Source organism: Phoxinus phoxinus (genome assembly GCF_949152265.1).
Source record: "Phoxinus phoxinus genome assembly, chromosome: 3".
In the NCBI taxonomy this organism is placed as follows: domain Eukaryota; kingdom Metazoa; phylum Chordata; class Actinopteri; order Cypriniformes; family Leuciscidae; genus Phoxinus; species Phoxinus phoxinus.
Window position 1 is genome coordinate 8,412,696 of NC_136878.1, and position 24,642 is coordinate 8,437,337.

The 24,642-nt window shown below is 34.4% G+C and overlaps 1 protein-coding gene across 1 annotated transcript; it reads left to right on the forward strand.

Annotated features, from left to right (window-relative positions):
• Nucleotides 1-103: 103 nt before the first annotated feature.
• sec14l8 (SEC14-like lipid binding 8) lies at nucleotides 104-23,399 on the forward strand. The gene is made up of 12 exons (XM_079607492.1): nucleotides 104-250; nucleotides 612-687; nucleotides 4,764-4,807; nucleotides 8,444-8,506; nucleotides 9,251-9,439; nucleotides 11,923-12,018; nucleotides 12,111-12,171; nucleotides 13,216-13,299; nucleotides 15,995-16,101; nucleotides 19,806-19,945; nucleotides 22,152-22,321; nucleotides 22,403-23,399. The coding sequence occupies exons 1-12, from the start codon at nucleotides 197-199 to the stop codon at nucleotides 22,504-22,506; spliced, it is 1,188 nt and encodes a 395-aa protein (XP_079463618.1). The 5' UTR covers nucleotides 104-196; the 3' UTR covers nucleotides 22,507-23,399.
• Nucleotides 23,400-24,642: the final 1,243 nt, after the last annotated feature.

The window sequence follows — 24,642 nt, forward strand, 5'->3', positions numbered from 1 at the left end:
ATTGTTATTATTATGAATATGTGATATAATTATGTAATTGTGTATGATTTGAATCAGTGGTCCCGCAGCGCCCCCCAGCGGTGCAGAGGCCGCGTAACAGGTGGGCGGGGACAAATGCATCACTCGGTGCCTCACAGTCTCTTGCTCTGACTCTAGCTGAATTTTAGACTGTTATTTCTGGTGTACTCGTGGCGACATGAGCGGAAGAGTTGGAGATCTGAGCGTGAAACAAGCCGAAGCTTTGGCCCAGGTGAATTATTTCCCTTGTTTTCTATCAGCAGTATCTCGGGGATTTATTTGTGGAGTGATCCTGTAGATGACGACGGGATGAAACATTCTCCCGAGCAGAGAGAGGCCACACATCGCAGATGAAAATACATTCGTTTTGAATGCAGAATGAGTAGACTTTTGTAAAAGTACAAGCCAAGGTGTTTAATAAGCTTTATTAGTTTTTGCCTCTCTTGCTGAGTTGTGTAAGTGACGTGACTGCGCAAGTTTGCACTGTTGTCAGCACGTGAGTAGATGTTGTTACGGGAGAGTTTCCTGCAATGTGCGTGTGTGTGCAACTTCATACTGTTGAGATTGCATAATTCTTCATCTGTACTCCTCAGTTTCGAGAAAAGGTTCAGGATATTCTGCCTCAGTGTCCATCCCAGAGTGACCAATTTCTGCTACGATGGCTGAGAGGTGAGCTACTTTTACTGTCACATTCGTGATGCAAGGTTAAATACTAATGTCCTGCTTAAGTACTTAAATATTGAGAGAGAGAGAGAGAGAGAGAGAGAGAGAGAGAGAGAGAGAGAGAGAGAGATCCCTCTATCCTATTGTAATATATAGAAATGCATTTTACTTACTTGGAGAACAGTTGCAAGTCCTTAGTTGCATAGATGGCAATATTATAACAGGCATTAAAACGCATAATTAATCTAAAAGAGTGAGCAGGATCTATAGAATCTAATCTTATAGAGTGGAATAGAATAAAATATTTTAGAATGATGCTGTCTATAGAATAAAATCATGTAGAATGACACTATTAAACTATAATGACAACTGTTAAAACGAATCTTCTAAACTGATACCACATGGAAGACAATTGTGAATGATATAGAATGATCGTATAAAATACAAATTTAGCATACCTGTTTAATACAGTATTATGGAATGACCATAAAGCACATTGACCAAGAATATTATTATGTAATAATGCAGTCTATAGAATAGAATCTATTTTAGACTATGATCACTATTTTAAGAATAGAATCATAGGTTTTGTGAAGGATTCTGGAAAGACATGATATGTTCTGCACTGACTCATGTTCAGACCGTATGAATCAGTGTAATCGGCTTAGTGTTCAGATAGTGCTGGAACTCACACAATAGATGATAGATTAGGCCTTCGTGTATTATTCTGGTTAGAAATGTAATGTTCTATATTTGTTTGTTCATTCAGTTATTTTAAATTATTATGGCTATTTTAGTTACTGATATAAATTACATTAATAAAAGTGTGAACAGCTTGTAACGAAACGTTAAAAAAACGAGACCTTCTCAGATTTCCTCGGTTAACTGTTTTATGTGAAGAATTCGGGACATTTTTCCTTGGAAAATGAAAAGGATGTGACGTTTACGCGCTCTCCCGAGAGCCTCTCTTCTGCTCTATGTCACATGAAAGGAATGTTTATACAATGTTCAAGATAAATGTTGAAATAACTATTCTGTACTGTAATGTCAATGTGTCCTGCAAAGAAAAGGGTTTAATTCAAACTTTAGTCCCACATAGCCAGATCTACAGGGTTGAAGGTATTTTATTGTTATTCTGTACATGTTGACACATGAGAACGAAACATGTACTCAGGACCAGCAGCGTAATACAAAATATAAATAATATACAATATACATACAACAAAACATAGTTTAATAGACTAAATTTAGAAATAACTTAGTAAACTGAAAAATGAGAAAAACCTATATAATAAATAACTAAGCAGCAAGTTTTGAAAAGCAGTGCATCTATATAGTCAAATATAGGCCTACTTTATGATCAATCTATCACATTCACAACAGTGTCATTTTAATGACCTCATCTGTCAACATGATGCCGGTGAATTGCAAAACCTGTTGCAAACATATTCACATCACTATCAGATGTTTCCTAACTGTTGCTTTCTCACTGCTCATTTTTGTTAGTTAATTTTTTAATTAAGAGAAAAGCACGCAGCAAATATTTCCATATTCATCTAAATGTCCCTCTTCTATTTACTTTTAAGTAGTGCTGGGCAACGATTAATCGCGTTTAATCACATCCAAAAAAAGTTTGTGTTTACATAATATATATGTGTGTACTGTGTATAATTATTTTGTATTTATAAATACAAACACGCATGTATATATTTAATAAATATTTGCATGTGTGTATACTGTATATATATATATATTAGGGCTGTGAAACGATTAATCGCATCCAAAATAAAAGTTTGTGTACACACAAATATATTATGTAAACACAAACTTTTATTTTGTATGCGATTAATCGTTGCCCATTACTTCTTTTAAGTAAAGAACAAAAAAACTAACTTTGCTGTGAGTATATCGGGGCCATGAATCACATTTACGTACGTTACGCGAGCACGAGTAATACTTTTATGGCTGCAATTCACTTAACGGCCACCGCTAATAACAAGAGTTTCTGAATTCTACATAGAGGCCTTTTATTTAAGTTCTTCTGATTTTCTCTTTTGTTTCTCTGTTGTGTAGTTGCTTTGGATAAAAGCGTCTGCTAAATGCATAAATTTAAATGTTTTCTAAACTTTAATTTGACCCCCCAGAGTGGCGTTTAAACCCGTATCTGGCAGCTTTACAGAGGCTGTTATTTTGACAAAGGCTGATTTGTGTGCATGAACGCTGCTGAATGCAGCCAGTCTTCTGCAGAGATTTTGAGGCACCAGACAGAGACTAGCAGCACAGATTTTACATAAGATTACTGATGTCATTGTTTAATTAGCATGTAAAAAAACGACTTCATCTAGAGTCTAGAATGCATGATGGAAGCTCAAGAGTGTCACATATTTTGACAATGCATTTGGAGTTATTCATATATGTAGTTCTACATACCTGTATTATAATCTTTTTGTGCTGCGTAAGAGTGTTGACACATGCACATTTCCTTAATAAAGGCATCTCGCAAGTGTTGATAAGATAAACACATGATTGTGACGCAAGTCATTGCAGTGATGTGATATGAGTGCAGTTTACTACAGTATAACATCAAGTGTGTTGCCTTGACCAAGACTTATTGCCTTGTGGACAATAAAATGAGCGAACAAATCTCATAGACATACATTGAAGACATATTTAGAGATCAGAATATCATAGAGATATCAAGACTTGGGGATGCGCCGGTAAGCTAACACCTAGCAACCTCCCAGAACACCCTGGCAACCAAATTATCAACATTCTAAAAAACGTCGACATCATCGACCACCCGCATCATCCTAACAAAGGCAAATACACTATGTATACAAAATAAAACATTGTTTGATCAAACTGAATTATATAATTGGTATATTTTTTTGTGGTAAGAAAAATATTGTTAAATTAATTATAGACTTATACAATTTTATTTAATTACTTTTATTGTTATTGTGATTAGTTTGAAATCTACTTCTCTGATTTCGACTCTTTGCTGCTGATTAATAAATAAATAAATAAATCTAGTTTGTAAATAAAATATAATAAGTCACTCGAGTTCACCACAAAAAGTGTTCACAGGAAAGCAACTGACATATCCGTTCCACAAAACACTGAATGCATCTGTCAGCTGTGTCACATAATCTTCTTTATGAGTATTAAATACTTATGTATGACTCCATGTCTGACTAATTCTGGGACCGTTGTGTCTCTAGGCCAGTCGGGTACTGACTAGAGTGACTATAAGACAATGCAACTAATCCACTCACTATACAGGGTTGGGTTGAATACTTTTTTGAGGATAGGCTTATTTTTTGGAGGGAAAAAGCCTATCTACATGGGAATATGTTGAAGGTCACACTGGGGTCACCTAGTCTTTGCTTCTTTTCAACTGAACAGTTAATCTGTTACCAAATAGTAACTTTCAGTGGCATATGGCTTCCAGTTATGTGCAAGTTATCTTAATAAAACACATGATAGCACCTTGTCTTATGGAGTCATGATGTTGAGTAAGGTCTGTTAGCACAATATGCTCTTTATACTGTGAGTGTGCCAGTTTATTATTGGATTTATTAGCCATGTACTAGCCATGCGGTTAAATATTGAGGCTGGAAACTGAAGGTTTCTAGGTTTCAACCCTGCAAGATAGTTCACCCAAAAATTACAAATATGTCATCATTTATTCACCCTCAAGTTGTTCCAGACCTCTATGAATTTCTTTCTTCTGTTGAACAAGTTATTTTGAAGAATGTCGTAACCAAACAGTCGATGGGATCCATTGACTTCCATCGTTTTTTTCTTTTTTTTTCTACAATGGAAGTCAATGGCTACCACCAACTTTTTTGTTACCCATATTCTTCAAAATATCTTCTTTTGTTTTCAACAGAAGAAAGAGACTCATAACGGTATGGAACAAATTGAGTAAATTATTTTTTGGTGAACTATCCCTTTAAGCTTCCTGTAATAAATTAGTTATATTGGATAAAAACCTGTTGAATGACAAATTAGTGCATACTTTGTTATCTTTTCTATACTAATTACATCTTTTTTTGCAACTTGTCTCTTTTGTTTTCCAGCCAGAAATTTCAATCTACAGAAAGCCGAGGCCATGCTGCGCAAGGTAGCACACAAACTTAATACTACAGTGTAAAAAAAAAATATATATATATATATATATATATATATAATGTATTTTTACGCTAATATTCAAAGTTTGGGATCTGTAATATTTAGTTTTTTAAGATTCTCATGTTCACCAAGGCCAAATAATAATATGCATTATGTATTATATATATATGTGTGTGTATTATATATATATATATATATATATATATATATATATATATATATATATATGTGTGTATTATATTAATTAATACATATTATATTATTAGTATCATATATAATAAATATATAATAGTAAATAATAATAATCAATTAATTAATATTTTTTATACATTTTAATTCTCTTTGATTGCAATGCCATTTCTTCTGCTTATTATTATTAGTCAAATATTAAAATATTATTAGCTGCTAAATGTATTTTTTAAGGATTCTTTGATGAACAAAAAGTTCAAAAGAACAACATTTATATGAAATAGACATCTTTTGTAACATTACAAATGTCTTTTCAATTTAATGTATCCTTCCCGAATAAAAGTATCAATTATTTAAAAAACTAAAACTTTTGACCCCAAACTTTTGAACGGTAGTGGAAATCATCATATTTAAAGTTGCTATTAATTCAGCATATAAACAAGCTCTTGGTTTCACTAACTTTAAACTTCACATTTACACAATCCAGAATAATGCGCTGTGTAATTCATTAAACTTTGGGCACAGACTGTCTCAAATTGGTCTTATAGAAGAACATTTCTGTAAATTCGTCATCTCTGGATTCATTCTCTGGGTGTGACGGACCCTCACAATGCCAGGCTTTATGTCAGGGGTTGGTGTACATTACCCAAAGGCTTCAAACGACATGTTGAATAACACTATGAAATATGATCTGACTAATATTAGGCACCGTTTGCACCTGGTGGAACACTTGTGATCAGATTTCAAGGGGAGGATTGCTGATTTTGTAACTAATATATAGTATACATCGCTCACGATGCCATGCTGTTGAAAAAAACAACAAAATTGGTTGGTTAATGTCTTTTATATAGTCTCATGTAGGAGTCACAAGCTGAAGTCCTCCAAATGTGGTGGACACATTTAGAGTTTTTATCCCTTTAATACCAGATGTAAACTAGACAATTTTATTATAAAATTATACTTTGTTGCGCTAAGGGTTCACACTTGTAGTTCAGTAATCTTGGTTCTTTAGGTCCGGGCCAAAAAGAAAATGCTACATTTAGTCCTGGTTCGCTTAGTGTTGTAATGTATATGCCTCGGACTCCTGGGTCCGTATGAATTAGCTCAAATGATCTATAGGGAATTTTAATAACTAATCATGAATATGATTAATATTTTGCATATTACAGTTACATTAAATTATCGAAATTGAAAATGTATAGATTATATGAATATATGAATAATCGATCACAACGTCTTATAATTCCTCATTCATATATCAATAATCTTATTTAACCTCGATTATGAGATAACCTTTAAGGGAAATTCATGTAATGATCAAAGAGGTGTTTGTCCTGCAAAACCATCAAAGATCAATCCATCAATCTCTCAACAAAGTTATCCCTTATTATAACTCCAAGAAATATTAACTTTCTGGTCGTGAACCTTAATTTTCCTGTGTTTATAAAATTAAACTACCTTAATGTAGTGCATAATAAGAGCGCGGTAGCTCGGGTCTATCTCATTGACTCGTATTTATTAAGTTTCAACATTCAGAAACAGTCATAATATATGGTTTTAATAAATGCACAACTACAGAATATATGGACTATTACACAAGATACACGTTTTATATGTCTATGTACATTTACTTACAGTTAACAAACAAGACAAAACGGGTAACAGATGATGAGAGAGAAAGTGAGAGAGAGAGAGAAAGTTCTGCGGAGGGGCACGCCGTGCCGGAGCACGCGCTGAGGTCGTAGAGAGAGAATGAGAGAAAGAGAAAATGGTCACGTGTGACCATAGGACAGCAAAAATCACAGACCTTTGAGAGAGCCAACAATCGAAACAAACCTTAAAACATTAAACTCGTTGGAGTGAATAATACTTGCAAAGTTCGTTTGTGTGCACGAGCTGTGTCCAGCCTGCGCGTGTTCTCGGAGCAGAGTGCGCGCGCTCGTGTCTCCTCGGACAGGGCACGAGTTTTGAAGAAGGCCTCTTGTGGAAGTGATATGTTACTGAAGGAATTCAGGCTTCGTTCGTTCGACTCGTAGGTGGAAACGAACGAAGGAGACTTTGAAAATGAAACAAAAGAAACTTTATAAAGAAAATAAAAAGAGACGGACTCCAGAGAGGAGTCGATCGCGGGCTGTTCACATGACTAGGTCGGGTAGCAAGAGCAGGAAGGGGGCGATTTTGGGGGAGCTTTGGCTTTAAAGAATGTATAGCTCCACCTTCGTTCGGCGCGAGCAGCCAATCACCTTCAGTGATTCGAAAGCGGGAAACTCTCTTTGTTTGCTGTGAACATCCTTCTGGCTTGAATTACAAAAGTGTGTGGCTTAAACCTTTTGGCTCCAGAAATATAACATGTGTAAAACAATGTACATTACTGCATTCTGCTATCAGAATTCGACTCCGTTAGGTCTCAAGATTCAAAATGCTACTAAACACCTCAGGTTCAGATTATCTGATAACAAGGTTACATAAAATATATAGGGAATATAATATTAGAAGCATTTAGAGTTTGATTAATAAACATTAGAACTCAAATTAAATCCCAAACCTGTCATGACATATAAATGGCAACACAGAATATATTTGGTAATGTTTTCAACATGATTCGTTTAAGGACACGTTTGTGTGTGTGGAAGACCAGATGTTGTTGTGAGGAATGTGTGGTGTCCGGTTACATGTTGGTGTGAGCCATGTTGGTGTCCTGTCCTGTTGCAGTGTGAGGATCACGATTCATTAATTTGACCAGATGTCAATAGTCAATGTTGCTACAGTGTTCACATTGTAATATAAAGCTGCATAATGGGCTGTTTTTGTACAAACTAACTAACTGGAAGCGAATGACACCGAAATCCATTCAAAATCAACTTACAAATGGCCGCGGCCGCTCTTACGTTAAAAATAAGGTAGATAGGCGATGTTCTATTTCAGATTCATTTATTTTGTCTGGCCGTGCAGTTTAAAAGGTTTCATTTTAATGCATGATCATAACTAAAGTAGTCATGCAGCATTAGCAGATAGCAGCTCTGCAGAGGTGAACTGTGCTTTTCAGGATTTAATACAGGAGCCTACATTGCACTGATGAGTCACGTCATTGCCTAATCACAGCTTATGGATGATTACACCGTGATCATTCAGTGCTATTGGGTGTTCAAAGTGCTGTTTGCTTTCCCATTATGTGAGTGATGCTTGTGTAGTTCATGGGACTTTAATTACAGACGTTTTTGGCCGCCATGTTATATCTTTGAACTCTGTCACCAGTATCCGTTGAACCTCAGGTCAAAGCACAGCTGTAACTAATACACAAAGACTCATAGTGGCAAGTTATGTTCAGGCAGAACTGATAATGCTGTCAAACTTTTGCTATGATGATGGTTTTGAATCCTGATTTGATTATGCAAATACACAGGCATGTTTTTAATCACGTGTTGTTTTTCATCTGCAGCATGTGGAATTTCGGAAATACATGAAAGTTGACACCATCACTACAGAATGGCAGGTGCCAGAGGTACGACACCCTCGATTTATGATAAAAATACATATCTGTTTCATAGTTTTGTTTTTAAATATATTTGCACTACTGTTCAGTGTTGGATAAGAACATTTTATTATTTTTGAAAGAAGATTCTCATGTTCAGTAGTAGTATTATTGTAGTTGCATTATTACTAGTAGTAATATAACAGTAGTATTGTGAAATATTATTACAATTTAAAATATTTATTTATTTATTATATATTAATTCATTATATTAATAATAATAATAACTGATTTTTATACATTTTTTTTTTAAACATAATTTATTCCTGTGATGGCAAAGGTGAAGTTTCAACATAATTTTTTTTAGAGACAGAACATTTTAATATTAGATTTGTTATTTTATTCAATTTAAGAGTTAAGTCCTGAATATTAAGTCCCGAAGAGGCCATATTCTCCTCTAGCATTACATTTTTTTTTCCTGCTTTCTGTTTAAAAATTAAACATGTGGTTATTGCTACTGTGTCTTTAAGACTCTATTATGATTGGCTGACCTGCTCATGCTCATTATAACCATAAGCATTTCTTAATAATTATCCTTATTTGTAGTTTAGTTTAAATATTGTGCATAAAGTGGGAAAGGATTTTTGCAATGTTGATGTTGAGTATATATTAGTTACTATATCTCTCCTGTTTTCTGTGATGTGTCCCTTTAGGCGTTTAATCTTACGATTTACTTATAATTGGTACTGTGTGTGTGTGTGTGTGTTTTTTAAGGTAATAGAGAAGTATCTGTCTGGTGGCATGTGTGGCCATGACCGTGAAGGGAGCCCGGTGTGGTATGATGTCGTCGGACCTATGGACCCTAAGGGTCTGATGCATTCAGCGACTAAGCAGGACTTAATCAAGTCTAAAGTCAGAGACTGCGAGATTCTGCAGAAAGAGTGCGACTTACAGACCGAACGGGTAGGTGTGCGGCTGAGGAATAGTTCACCCAAACATGACAATTCTGTCACCCTCATACGTATTTTCTTTCTTCATATTGAAGTCTTATGAAATACCATACACAAAGTGAATAATCATCAAACTGCCAAGCTCTAAAAAAGACCAAAAAACATCTCGTGCATATGTCGTGCACTATATTCCAAGTTTTCTGCAGTTCTTTTTGAAACCGCATGAATATTCTTTAAAAATAATAATTTTGTTTTCCACGAGGGTAAAGGAGAGTAAATGAAAACAGATTTTTCATTTTTAAGGCTGGATAAAATGAGCGTTCTCTCGCATAACTTTTCGCGTTCTCACAAAAATATTGCTCTCTCTGAGAAACTTACAAAGCCATTAAATTTCCTCACAAAATCACTGAAATAAAGTGTTCCCTCCCACCTCAGATTATTTCCATCACAAAAGTTTTGCGAGCTAATGTAATGCGGGGCTGCAATACTTTTCTGAGTATCTTTTATTTTTTTTTATCATCACCATGTCCCTTTAGCAGCTCCGTGCAATATATGACAACAAAAAATGCAATGTAATATTTTTTGGCCAAATTGTGCAGCCCTTTACAAGTAAAGCATTTTTAAATAAAAAACAATAAAAATAAAACAGTTGCTAATTTAACAGCTTAAAATATTTGATCCAATGACTATTAACTGACATCAGAGAACCGTGAACATGCAAGTGTTGTTAAATTATTGAATTATTTACTTAAATTCTCAGTTTTTTTATTTATTTACTTAAACTCAAGTCTAGCTCACAATCTTTTTAAAAAATGCAACTTAAATGGGTGTGGATGGCTGTGAGAAGGGAGTGGAGTGGGTGTGGTATGGTATGGCACGGCAGGGATATCATTGGCCAGTGGCCCATGCATATCAACTGCCATTAAAAATCTGTGGTAAAACGTGAGTAAAAAAAATGCTTGATTGTTTTATAGCTGGCAAAGTTAAAGTCTAATGAAATACACTGACACCTTATTTCTGTCCTTTCAAAAGCAACTGAACGCCCTGTAATCGAATTCTATTGAATAAAACATATTAATGTACATGTATAATTATAATGTCATTATAAAATATATAGTTGTTTATATGCACACTATAAATGCATATATTTGAAAATAATAAATTTTCCGCTTAAAAAAAAAAACGTTCCGTGCACGAATTAAGCATACAATTGAGGTATTATCGAAATTTCAAACATTTTAATAACGAGTGCTTATTTAAACAAAAGGCATGTAAAACGATTAGGGTTACATTTTAGACACACACATACCTCTGAAGGGATAGAAAAGTCCTCGGGACTTGGTACTGCATTACTCGTTATTACTCTGCATTTTTCGGATACAAACTCACATTTAACCATTTTCCCCCTACTATTAAATCGAACAGATACTAACATTGTCTTCAATGGTATTCAACACACCTACCTCTGTTAAAATCTCAGAAAATGTGGTTTAGGGTTTCATGACCCTTTAAAGGTAGGGTAGGTAGGATTTATATAAAAACTTTTTACCAAATTTGATTAAACTTTCTATATATATCAATGCATAATTAAAATGTAAGTACTCTGATAAAAAGAGTATAAAAATCGAGTGACTCTAGACCGTTTAATCTTCATTAAACACAGCTCATTATTTCCATTCGGGACGAATCACAGGATTGGCTTGCGCGACTGTCACTCGACGTCGCCATGACTACCGCCGTTATTACTGGCTCCGCTCACGTGCGCGCAGTCGCGCACCCGTTTTTAGGTGGGAGTGAATGGAATTAATGAGCTGTGTTTAATGAAGATTAAACGGTCTAGAGTCACTCGATTTTTATACTCTTTTTATCAGAGTACTTACATTTTAATTATGCATTGGTATATAAAGACAGTTTAAACAAATTTGAATACAAGTTTTTTTAGACAATTCTGACCTACCCTACCTTTAAGGTGAACTCTCACTTTCACTGAAAACTTCCCTTACAAGTTAATCAGTATTTTCTTTAAAGGGATAGTTCATTTAAAAATTAAAATTCTGTCATCATTTACTCACCCTCAAGTTGTCTCAAATATTTTGAAGAATATCGGTAACCAAACAGTTGATGGACCCCATTGACTTCCATAGTAGGAAAAAAAAATACTATGGAAATCAATGAGGTCCATCAACTGTTTAGTTACTGACATCCTTCATAAGATCTTTTGTGTTCAGCAGAAGAAAGAAATTCATACAGGTTTGAAACAACTTGAGGGTGAGTAAATGATGACAGAATTTAAATTTTTACGTGAACTATTAAGACTGGTCATAACTTTTTTAGTCTTTACATAAAAATGTAGATGTGTCTAATTTGAGTCTGAAAAGTAAGACTGATTATACCTTGGTCTTGGGCTAGTCGGTAAGACTATATATCATAGTCACTCATATAATCACTCATATCATGGCTTTTTATGTCTGTCTGTTACTTGTTCTTTTCTCCTAGTTGGGTAGGACCGTTGAGTCCATTACTATGGTCTATGACTGTGACGGTCTGGGAATGAAGCACTTATATAAACCGGCCATAGAAACTTATGGAGAGGTGTGTTTTTTATTTGTTCCTCGATTATTAATATGTTGCTTGGCTCTTTCAGGTACGTTAGACTTAGCTGTAGTCTCTTTTTTTCCCCATAGATTCTCACTATGTTTGAAGATAACTATCCAGAGGGACTCAAGAGGTTATTTGTCATTAAAGGTCAGTAGTAGTTTTATAACTCATCCGAATAGCATATAAAGCATATTACATTAAACAAATTGAACTGTGGCACTAAAGTTATTTAGTAAGTAGGGCCCTATCATTTGCGTTATGCAGGAATCCAGTCAAAATAATGAATTTACAGTAACAATAATGCAGAATTTCACAGAATATGGCAAAATTTGAATGAATAAATCAAGAATAGGGCTGTACACTTAATCAAATATCACAATTGTTCGTCCATGTTTTAATTTAAACAGTAAAACTATTTAGCACTTTGTTCAGGGATTGTTCAAATTTTATTTTGTTACATTTAAAAAAAAAGTTTTATGCATTTATTTGATAACCACCACCATTTTTGATAATAAACTTGTGTTAAATCATAAAACACAGAATCTAGAAAAATTGAAACGGTAACATTTTAGAATAAGGTCTCATTTATGTACATTAGTTAATGCATTAACTAACAAGAACTATCAATGAGCAATATATTTCAGCATATTTCATATATATATATATATATATATATACACAGCATTTATTAACCTTTGTTAATGTTAGTTAAAAAAAAAATCCTGTTCATGTTAGTTCATAGAACATTAATTGATGTTCAACTTTTGATCTCAAAAATGTATTAGTAAATTCTGAGATTTAGATGACCTAAAATTAATAAATGCTGTAGAAGTATTGTTCATTGTTAGTTCACATTAACTAATGTTTGTTAACAAATGAAACCTTATTGTAGGTTAGTGTTGCAATTTAAACAGACAACACATAATTTAAAACAATAAATGAAACGCATTTCATATTTTATTTTATTTTATTATAGACAATATTTTTGTTGACTAAAATTTTTATTAAACCCTTGAAACGGAATCCCAGAAACATTCTAAAAGAAAAGATGAATTTTGGGAAAAAAGAAAATGGAATTTAAGAAAAATAAAACGTATTTTATAGGGCCCTAAGTATGCAATACATTATTGTATCGTGCCTCTGTGATGTACCACTTTTAATATCTGAATCTCTGGACTGTTTCTGTTGCAGCACCCAAGCTGTTTCCTGTGGCTTACAATCTGGTGAAACATTTTTTGAGTGAGGACACTCGCCGTAAGGTCATCGTACTGGGGTGTAAGCTAACACATGTGTCTTACTACACTAATGTTTTTCTATAAAATTCATCTGTTGCTATTCCTTTCATAACACTTGCTCAGAGAAGGTCTCAACTTGAGTCTCAACAGTTGTATTTAAATGTATTCAGGTGGAAAGCTTCTTAGATACCTTTGGTTGAGGAATTATACAACAAATGTTGTTAATACAATACATGGATGTTGATACAAAAATGTTGTTAAGGCCCCGATATACTTCAAGTGAAATCAAACAAACTGCTGTAACGTCATTTCTAACAAAATTAGGCGAGTTTGAAAGCTTACCAGTGAACTTTCCGGAAAGTTTCTAGAAAGTTTAAACGCCTTCGAACTGGATCCGCCTTCCTAGACGTGGAAATCTTCTCCGCTTCATTTCTCCTGTTCATTCCTCAGAGGTCAGAGCCGCTTTAAAGTAGAAACTGAAGTTTTAATTCTGATTGATATAGAAACTAAAACTGTTTTTCATGTTTGATACTGTAAAGCTGCTGCTTTAAAGAAATATATTGTATAAAGTAATAACTTGACTAAAGTGCTTAATTGACCCTTCGCAGGGAGTTTGATTGACAGGCGATCTGACCAATCATAATCCGCCTTTCGCAGAATCCGCCATTTTTGTCCTACAAAGCAGTCAGGAGAGTTAGTAGATTAACATTGGAGGATTTGAACTGGAAAAACGGAGTGTCCTGACGTCTTTCCGCGGTTAAAACAACATTCCTTCTTCTGTTCATTCATTTTTATTTGATGCTATAAATGAACTAGAAGGAAGAGATGATCGGTTCACGAGCAGCTTTAACTGAGGCGACACAGCGATCTGTCAGACACATTAAAGAGCCACAAAACAGTATTTATTGTTTAAATTTCTTTAAAAAATGACCAAATATGAAAGGTGAGACTTTGTATCATATTAAAAGTAACCTTGTCTGTCAGAGCGTTGTCAGTCTCCTCTCTGCTCAGCGATGTATTTTTCACTCTGTGAGAACATGGTGTAGAGTGAGAGCGCCGTAGCTTGTCGGACAAAGCAACAGTAACTAAAGGGGGCGGGTCTTTGCGAACGGTCAATTGCAGAACTGTTGCAAACATGTCCACATCACTATGATCAGATGCTTTCTTAACTGCTGTTTCCTCATCGCTGTCATTTTTGTTGTGGGTTTATTTTGTTATTGAGAGGAAAGCGCGCAGCACATGGTCCCACTTTATATTAAGTGGCCCTAATACCTGTGAACTTACATGGTAACTACATGTGTACATAGTATGTAACTACAGTGTAAGTACACATTGGTACATAGTATCTACAACTGTATTATTAGTGTAACTACACGTATGTAACAACCCACGTAATGGTATGTGTAAGTACAAATGTGTAACAGGACATTGGTAACAACACTTTTTTCAGTGTAACAGGAATTATGTAACTACATTTTGTAACAACATGTAGCCTATTTGTTGTTCCACTTCCACATGCAGTCTTAGATACTGCAGTTACCAGTTGATGTACACAACAATTACCTTAACAATTACACTTTATATTAAGTGGACAGTTCCTGAGGAGTTACCATGTAACACTGGTTTCACAAGGTGAAACTTTAGTTGTAATTCAACATTAGTCCTGCCAGTCATAAATACATGTATTCCAACTGGTAACTGCAGTATCTAAAACTGCATGTGGAAGTGGAACAACAAATAGGCTACATATTGTTGTTACAAAATGTAGTTACATAATTACTGTTACACATGTGTACTTACTGAAGTGAAAAAATGTTGTTACCAATGTCCTGTTACACATTTGTACTTACACATACCATTCTGAGGGTTGTTACATATGTGTAGTTACGCAAATGTTACAGCTGTAGATACTATGTACTAATGTGTACTTACACTGTAGTTACATACTATGTACACATGTAGTTACCATGTAAGTTCACAGGTATTAGGGCCACTTAATATAAAGTGGGACCCATATTGATTTACAGATCGGCGTCGGGATGTTTCTTAACAGTATACTGCTGGTCATGTATTTTAAAACTTCTTTTTACCAGTAAGCAAAGGGGTAGATCAAACAAAATAGATCTTCACCGTCCGCTAGTACTGTTTATCGGGGTTACTGTTTATTTATCCACCGCTGTCATCCAGATGTTTATAATAATAATAATAAACTTTATTTTATATAGCGCTTTCAAAAGTTGCATCTCAAAGCGCTTTACAGAGACGTACAGAAAAGAGACATTAAGTAAATTAAAATAAAAACTCAATAAATAGTCATACAATCAAAAATCATTTAAAAGTCATGGAGAAAAACAAACACTAATAATAATAATATTCACATATATGCTAGCCGGAAAAAATACGTTTTAAGAGAAGATTTAAAATCACTAAAAGATTCTGCATGTCTAATCTCAGTGGGGAGAGAATTCCACAATTTTGGAGCCAAAGAAGAAGAAACCCGGTCACCCATAGAGCGTAAACGAGTAGTGGGAATAGTTAAAAAGCCTGAGTCAGAAGAGCGGAGATTACGCCTTGGGGTGTAGACAGTTAAAAGTTCAGACAAGTATTCTGGTGATAAATCATACAGGGCCTTGTAGGTAAACATGAGATTTTAAAAATCTATGCAAAACCTGACAGGGAGCCAGTGCAAGGACTCCAAGATTGCCGTGACTAAACTTCTGTGTCTGTCTCCTCAGCAAACTGGAAGGAGTTGTTACAGAAATACATCGACCCCGAGGAGCTCCCAGCGTACTATGGGGGCAAACTCACCGACCCTGATGGTGACCCTAAATGTAAGACCATGGTGAGTTAGAGACACTCGACACACGTCAGTCTAGTGTTGGCCAAGTGACATTGACTTGCTAACGAGGTTTTGTTGGGCTGCAACTGTCCCAGGTTTCTTCTTTCAGTTCTCTTTTTATATAGAATGACACTTAAGATATTAGGGAAGTTGCTAAACCCACATAAGAATCAGACAACAGTTCCCATTCGACGATCCTTGAGGTCTAGCTGCACACAGCCGACTTTCTCGATTGCCATAGAGTGTCCTCTATCTGATACTTTACTTACGTTAAGATTTTTTTTCTTTTTAAGTTAGTCTTTCAGTTAAACCACCAAAATGTAAATATAAGGGACAAGAGCAAGATCACAGTTTTATGACAGTTGGCGTCACAGAGAGTTTCTCTGGCTTGTATATGATGCTATGTGAGACATCATCACCTATTGCATATATTAGGGAAAATAGCTTAACAATTCCGATTTTTTTCTTAGAAAATAATTAGTTTAATAGCTTTCTCATGTGCAATTGTCAAGAGTGTTGTAAAAAGTTCATTTTGGACTGGAAGATGATCGCTTATTGTTTTGGAGTATATTTTTGGTATGAAATTAATATATAAGATGTATTATTTGCTAGTATAACTTCCAACAGTGCTATATTCAGGCATCAGCATTTGTCCTGAGATCATTTCCTTTTCAGTTTATTGTTATGAAACAATGGCAGAAAAGTTTCAGTCCACCTGGTCAGTCAGTTTAACATTTTATATTTGCATATTCACCTATTTAGTTCAAATATACGAGCTTCCTGCTTATCCTAATACCAGTAAACCCATTTAGCAATACCAAGGAATACTGTAAATACTGAGGCCTGTTGCCTCTCACAATCTCCTTATAGATGCATTCGTGCAATAGTGTCTGCCTCAAAGCAACAGAGGGGTGGAATAACTGTCAAACGGTTGTTTATCTATATCACATTATCTATTTTCCTCTTGCACAACATTTAAACTTCATAATGATACGCTGTGGTGTAATCTGGATGAGAGCCCGTTGGATTGCTTCTATGGTTATTGCATAGGCTGATTACTCTGTTGATCGGTTGGCAAGGTTGAAGCTTTGGAACACATGACATGACTAATCTTCCCCTTCAATCTGTCTTAGCGTTGTGGTTATGATTCTGTTTCTGATAAATCCTAAATGTGAAGAGCAAAGGGCTGTTATGATAGGAGGACGGCCACTTGAAAAGCACCCCGTCAAACAGACAACACATATTTAACCCTGTGGTGTTCCTCACTAAGGGGTCACAGGAAGATGTTAATCGTAATTGTAAATTGATGTACTATGTTTCGTTTCAGGAATATTTATTCTTTAATATTTTTTTATTTATAATATATTTTGAGATAATTATAATATTTTTATTAAGAGGTTTCATTACACTGTAAAAGAAAGTTTCACTAACTCAAACGGCAAGTAACACTATTAAATGGAAAATTTCAAAGTAGAAAATCTGAAATAATTTTTTTTAGTAAAACGTACTCCAGTAATCTTTTATTTTACAACTTATGAAAATGTTTTTCTGTGTAGATAATATTCACCTCTACATTTATAAAGAAAATAGTTGCTTATAATTATATTTTCAGAAATAATTACTTTTGATAGGTTTTGCATTTGGTTATATATTCAGACGTTATCAAAGACTACCGGTACTACTTTCTTCAGATATTTCCCATTCTTTTCAAGATCACAAGTGTGCGTGTTCATATAGCAAGTGCCAAAAATAACCATGTTCCATTCCGAAAAAGTTTAAAAAAAGTATCAAGAAAAAATGTGAACAGAGATGTTGCTGCAAGAGGAAGGATACGTTATTTTGATTTAAGTTTATGTGGGCACATGAATTAAAATAATAATGATGTGCACGAATACATAATTTATTATTAAAACACTGCAATATTCCCTATGAAAGTAGGAATGGTCAATTTTGATTTCATGATGATTTTGTAACATGCAGAATCACATTCAGAGTTCTGAAATGAGACATGTTGTCTCTGTGTGTAGATACACAGGTAAAGCTGCTGCCCTCTTCAGGATTGGAAGTGCTAAAAAGATCTCAGAAGACTTTGTGAAAACTCAAAGTGGACTGATATTTAGTTACAAAATATGTGTTAACTACAATCCTCTGAGTCTTTTGTTGGACTGTGATATCGCGCAAGTCAAATAAGTGTTTGTTTTCTGTGTTTAATGCTAGAGAGCTGAAGATAGCAGTTATGTATTTTGTCTTAAAGAGAGTTAGATTGCTTGTTTTCCCTCTGGTGTGACGCGGATGGCAATTTCCTTGCCTATTAAACCTGTAAACTCATGTTTTCCTTCATGGGAAAATCTCTAAGTAAAAAAATATTTGTTTGTACTAATTAGCACAGATGGGGTCATGACATGTTTGAATGACATGTTGAAACTTGAGCAAATCACAAAACAGACTTCCGCTGGAATGTCTTCTCACAAAGATGTTTTATGGAGTGAGTTATAAGATTGTGGCTAAAATCCCATTTCACATACTTCCTAAATCCCACATTCACATTACAAGTATGTACTTTGAGTATGTAAAAAGATATTAGGAAATAGTGATACAATTGTCTTATGCTCACCAAGGCTGCATTTATTTGATCAAAAATATAGATAATATTCCAAAATATGATTATAATTTAAAAGAACTGTTTTCTATTTTAATATACTTTAAAATGTAATGTATTCCTGTGATGTCAAAGCTGAATTTTCAGCATCATTACTACAGTCTTCAGTGTCACATGATCTTTCAGAAATCATTCTAATATGCTGATTTGCTGCTCGAGAAACATTTATTATTATTGTTGAAACCTGTTGCGCCGCTTAATATTTAAACTGTCACGTTTGATCAATTTAATGCATCATTGCTGGATGAATTTAAAAAGTATGAATTTAAAAAAATAACGGACTTCAAATGTTTGAACAGAAGTGTATATTACATATTTTTATGGAAATCGTATAGTATCCATAAACCGTTTGTATAGTATTACTTGGGATTCACTAATCTTGCATACGATTAAGATGTAAAGAATGTGAATTGGGATTTTATTTATATGTTGAGTGATATAATACTATTGTTAGTGATTGTGAGTGTCTAAATGTGCTTTTTTCTGTGTATCAAAATATTAGTAAATCATTTGGAGTGACACCTTTTCTCAACCATCATCTATATTTGGGTCTGCGACTCCAGACAACATGACCTTAACCTTTTTCTTTTTTTTATGAAGTGTCGGATATTTTTGTCATGTTAAGCTGTTTATTGTCTTATTGTATTCATTGACAGTCTAGACTCTTGTTTCTGTATTTTACTGAACTTTGAGCTCTTGAAAATAAAATCAATAATAGACTACATTTTTCTCCTCAAGCTTCAGAGTAGACTTCTCAACCTATATGTAGGATAATAAGTCTCATACATTGAATGTAAAGGCAATTTGTGTTCCTTATTAAAAGCCACTTTGATTTGGGCTGCTTTCCTTGTCTGTTTTTTCTTTCTGCTTTCTCATCGTTCATAAAATACTAACATTTCAATATGAGGCTTTTATCTTTTGCACTCACGATGCTTCTGTAAGTTTCATCCTCCTTTGTTTTTCCATTTTTAATTCTGATTAATTATTACAAACTCATCTCAACCAAGCATATGTTGAGCAAATGTTTCTGTTTTTTTATTTTCTCCAGATTACGTTCGGGTCAGAGATTCCCAGGACCTACTATGTTCGAGACTCCATTAAAATGGACTATGATCAGTGTGTGACTATTGGCCGTGGCTCATCTCATCAGGTGGAATATGAGCTACTTGCACCAAACTGTGCATTAAGGTGAGCAGAAAACACTTTCTGATACTCGTACTAAATATGGAGTTTGCCGTGAACCACCAGATCATAACATTAAAGATGCTGTAAACAATTTATTTTTAGAAAATCATGCATAAAAGAGACATGTATACTTTACATGTCTGTATACTTGTATACTTGAGACTGTATACTTCTTTTTAGCACTTGATACTCTTTTTAATTTTTTTTATGAGACTACCAAACTTTTTAAGCCAACTATAGCTAACCAGCAACATTCTCTGCATATGAGACGTCCTTTTGGTTTACTGATATTGGGTTTGTTGGCATGTCTTTGAAAGAGTGGGGGTTGGATATTAGTGTGGGGTCTAATTTAGTGAACAAAACATTAAAAATACTTTCAGCAACTTGCTGGATTCAACATGCATGTGCTTATTGCCACTAAATTGGACCTTGAACTAGAATAGTGCACTAGTTTTGTTTAATATACAGTACAGTTATATTAGTTCATGTTAACTTATCACTTCTATGAAATCATTCTAATATGCTGATTATATACTCAAGAAACATTTCTTATTATTATCAATGTTGAAAACAGTTGTGCTGCTTCACATTTTTGTGGAAACCATTATACAGTTATAGAACAGTTTGATGAGTAGAAAGTTCATCATTTCATTTATTTAAAATAGAAATCTTTTGATCGATTTAATGCGTTCTTGCTGAATAAAACAATTAATTTCTTTAAAAACTAAAATCATACTGACCCCAAGCTTTTGAGCAATAGAGCTACACGATTCTGGATAAATTGAGAATCTTTTTCTTTAAAATAGAGATGGCGATTCTCCCACAACTAAACAAAATGTTAATTGCTGCACTATTTAAAAATATTTAATGAATTTGAATGGATAATTTTTGTTTCACTTGTTTCATTACTGGATGAATCAGCATTTTTGAACAAATCTCTTGAATAAATGCTTCAATGACACAAATAATTATTTTAAGTCACTTGTCGCCACCTACTGGTGTAACGATGTAATTGATATAATATTTATTAAAGGGTTAGTTCACCCAAAAATTAAAATAATGTCATTAATGACTCACCCTCATGTCGTTCTAAGCCCGTAAGACCTCCGTTCATCTTCGGAACACAGTTTAAGATATTTTAGATTTAGTCCGAGAGATTTCTGTCCGTCCATTGAAGCTGTATATACAGTATACTGTCCGTGTCCATAAAGGTTATATAAACATCATCACAGTAGTCCATGTGACATCAGTGGGTTAGTTAGAAGTTTTTGAAGCATCGAAAATACTTTTTGGTCCAAAAATAACACAAAATAAGACTTTATTACGCATTGTATTCTCTCCCGGGTCTGTTGTGAATCCTTCACAGTTACGCTGCTGGCGTAAGACGCTGATGACGTGTTATCTGGTGCGCCCAAGCTTCATTTATAGACTGAGGAAAACGCACGCTGTAAAAGTGTCTCATCCGCGACATGCACATTTACGCACCATTAAAAAAATGATATCCACGCAAACAATGTAGAATAGCTTGAATATAGCGTGCGTCTTCCTCAGACTGTAAACGAAGCTCGGGCGCACCAGATAACACGTCATCAGCGTCTTACGTCAGCAGCGTCAGTGCGGAGTCCTGAACGCAGATTCACAACAGACCCAGGAGAGAATACAATGCTGAATAAAGTCTTATTTTGTGTTATTTTTGGACCAAAAAGTATTTTCGATGCTTCAAAAACTTCTAACTAACCCACTGATGTCACATGGACTACTTTGATGATGTTTATATTACCTTTATGGACATCGACAGTATACTGTACAGCTTCAATGGAGGGACAGAAAGCTCTCGGACTAAATCTAAAATATCTTAAACTGTGTTCCGAAGATGAACGGCGGTCTTACGGGCTTAGAACGACATGAGGGTGAGTCATTAATGACATTATTTTCATTTTTGGGTGAACTAACCCTTTAAGTTACTTTCAAATGTAACATTTATTTGTTTATTTAAATTCAAAAAGGGACAGTGTACATTAATCAACATTCATGGATGTAAATACCCAAATTAGCCCGAAGGCTAGTTTTCATTGGTAGTCCCTTTGCCAGATGTTATTAGGCCTAAAAACTAGAGAAAAACAACAAGAACAATACAACCAGAAATTGTAAACAACTTGTGAGGAGTCCATGTATGATACTCTACTCAATTCAATGCTCTCTTCCTCAGATGGCAGTTTTCATGTGATGGTGCCGATGTAGGTTTTGGTGTCTATTTGAAGAAGAAGATAGGAGAGTGGATGAAGGCCAGTGATATGAAGGAGATTGTGCTGAATCAGCGTTACAACGCTCACCTTGTTCCAGAGGACGGATCGCTCACCTGCCCAGAACCAGGAGTGTGTAAGTACACAGTTCCTATTAAGTAACTGAGATAAACATTAAACATGCACATGAGTTTACTGCACTGTCTTCATTCTTCAGATGTACTGCGATTTGACAACACGTACAGCATCTTCCAGTCCAAAACTGTCAGCTTCACAGTGGACGTCCTCCTACCTAGTCAGGTCAACCAATCAGAGCGTTAGAAATGATGGCAGCAAGCAAGCCAGTTAATTGAAGTGATGAAACTGTTTAGAAACTATTGCTCTGAATACAGTATATCTGCTGTAGTTAATAAAGGAAAAAACGATAATGAAGCTACTCATGGGAAGAGGAGAGTATGTAATTGAACTGACCAATCACGGCATTAAAATGGTGGGATGTAATTTGAGCTTTAGTGATCGTCCATCAACGTATCTGGATCCTGACTTCAATGCCAGTGTTATTCTTTACATTTGTATCTCTAAGATGCAGCTGTTATCAAGTTGATTTGCCATATATTAACGAAGTGTTATCGTTGAACTTATCATTGAACTGTGGTTTATTAAGTGCAATAACTGTGCTGCAAATTACTAGAATGAAACTGCCTTGGTACGCATTATTTGAGCTTGCCCTGGTCTGCCCTCTTTATCATTGCCTTGTAGGTATTTTATCTCTTTAAATTCATTCCTTTTGATAATTAATTAGTTTAGATAATGAGTCTGCACACCTTTTCCCCTCAGAATTTAGTTAAATTATTATATACTTTTATGTTATTGACGCACAATCTGTGGACCTTTTGAAATATATTGTTTACAAAGAGCATTTGGCTTGATTCAGAGTATGATGTTGCTGTTTTTTATTATAATTTAACTTATGATTGATTTAATTCTAATTAATGTTGTAAACTTTTGGTTATTAATGAGTTTTACCTCAGGTTGTTGTGTTTACAGTAACGGTGTCCATATTTGATTCCAGCAACATGCATCTGTTTCGTCCATGTCTTTCTATGATGACCACAATGTATTTTGTCTGATTTGCATGTCCTTTTAATATTGATGCAATATATTGTATTGATTTTTGATTAATTTACTAAATAAATATATACAATACAATAGCAAACACAATTTTTTCTTTTCTTTCTGACCTTTATTTATGCATACTTTTAAAGGAGTGTCTAACATAACCAGTTCCCATGTACATACTAAATCTAATTAAAAATATTTGGAATAAAGAACATTAACTCAAGCTTGGTTATTATCAAGATTGATTCCTGTAAGGAGGTTAGTTTACGTTCATGCAAAGTGAGTATTTTAGTCCGTGTTAAAGGGATAGTTCACCCCAAAATTAAAATGTTGTCATTAGGCCGAGACGAGTACGAGTTTCGTTCTTCTATTGGGCACAAAAGAAGATATTTTAAATTTGACGGCACTTAATGACTTCAATAGTAGGAAATACACATTTCTATGGAAATCAAAGGGGCCCATAAACTATCCCTTTAATATTACAATGTGTGATATAGTAGTAGTGTTCATTTGTACCCGGTCTGATGGCTCCATCTGTTGGTGAAGCATGTTGATCCATTTTAATCAAGCCAGTTACATCTCTGTCCATTAGATGGCGCCATAAAAACGGGAATGCAGAATGGCTTTTTATTGGCATATTTTGAAGAGTCATTACATTTCCAATTCCAAAGCATTAAAAAACATATACCCACATTCACATATTTATACTCATAAATAATATATCATATAAATTAATTAATTTTAAAATATTTTCATCTAATACAAAAAGTGAATATATGTGTTTAAATCCGACGATTGTTAAAACGATGTTTTGTATTGTGACATTCATTAATGTAGTGTAATGCAATATATATTCCTAACGTATATTTTAATTTATGTTATTAGGCTATATACACCTACGTTCAAATCTCTTATGGTCATCAGGGCTGTACAGTAAAAACAGTAATATTGTGAAAATCTAAAAATCATTTTTTTTCCCCTGTGATAGCGAACCTGAATTCGCAGATCTTTCAGAAATCAATGTGTTGATTTGGTGCTCAAGAAACATTTCTTATTATTATCAATGTTGAAACAGTTCATTTAAAGTTCAAAAGCACAGCATTTATTTGAAACGGACGTCTTTTGTAACATTATAAATATGTTACTGTTGCTTTGATCAGTTTAATGCGTCCTTGGTCTATGCAAGTATTTTTTATAGACGGTATTATCTCATATTTTTCAGAGTTTGGGACAGTAAAAGAAAACCGCTCCACCTTAACAGCTCAGAAAAGCCGGTCTTCCTTAACAACCAAAACCAAGAAGGCTCGCTCTTCCTCATAAGTTGACGAACCACTCGCT

Bases quoted from the DNA above. Each gene is read 5' to 3' on its own strand.
- sec14l8 (XM_079607492.1), top strand. From the start codon at position 197: ATGAGCGGAAGAGTTGGAGATCTGAGCGTGAAACAAGCCGAAGCTTTG. The intron at 12,172-13,215 runs GTCAGTAGTAGT...TTTCTGTTGCAG, and splicing joins GAGGTTATTTGTCATTAAAG to CACCCAAGCTGTTTCCTGTG. The intron at 19,946-22,151 runs GTGAGCAGAAAA...TCTCTTCCTCAG, and splicing joins GCACCAAACTGTGCATTAAG to ATGGCAGTTTTCATGTGATG.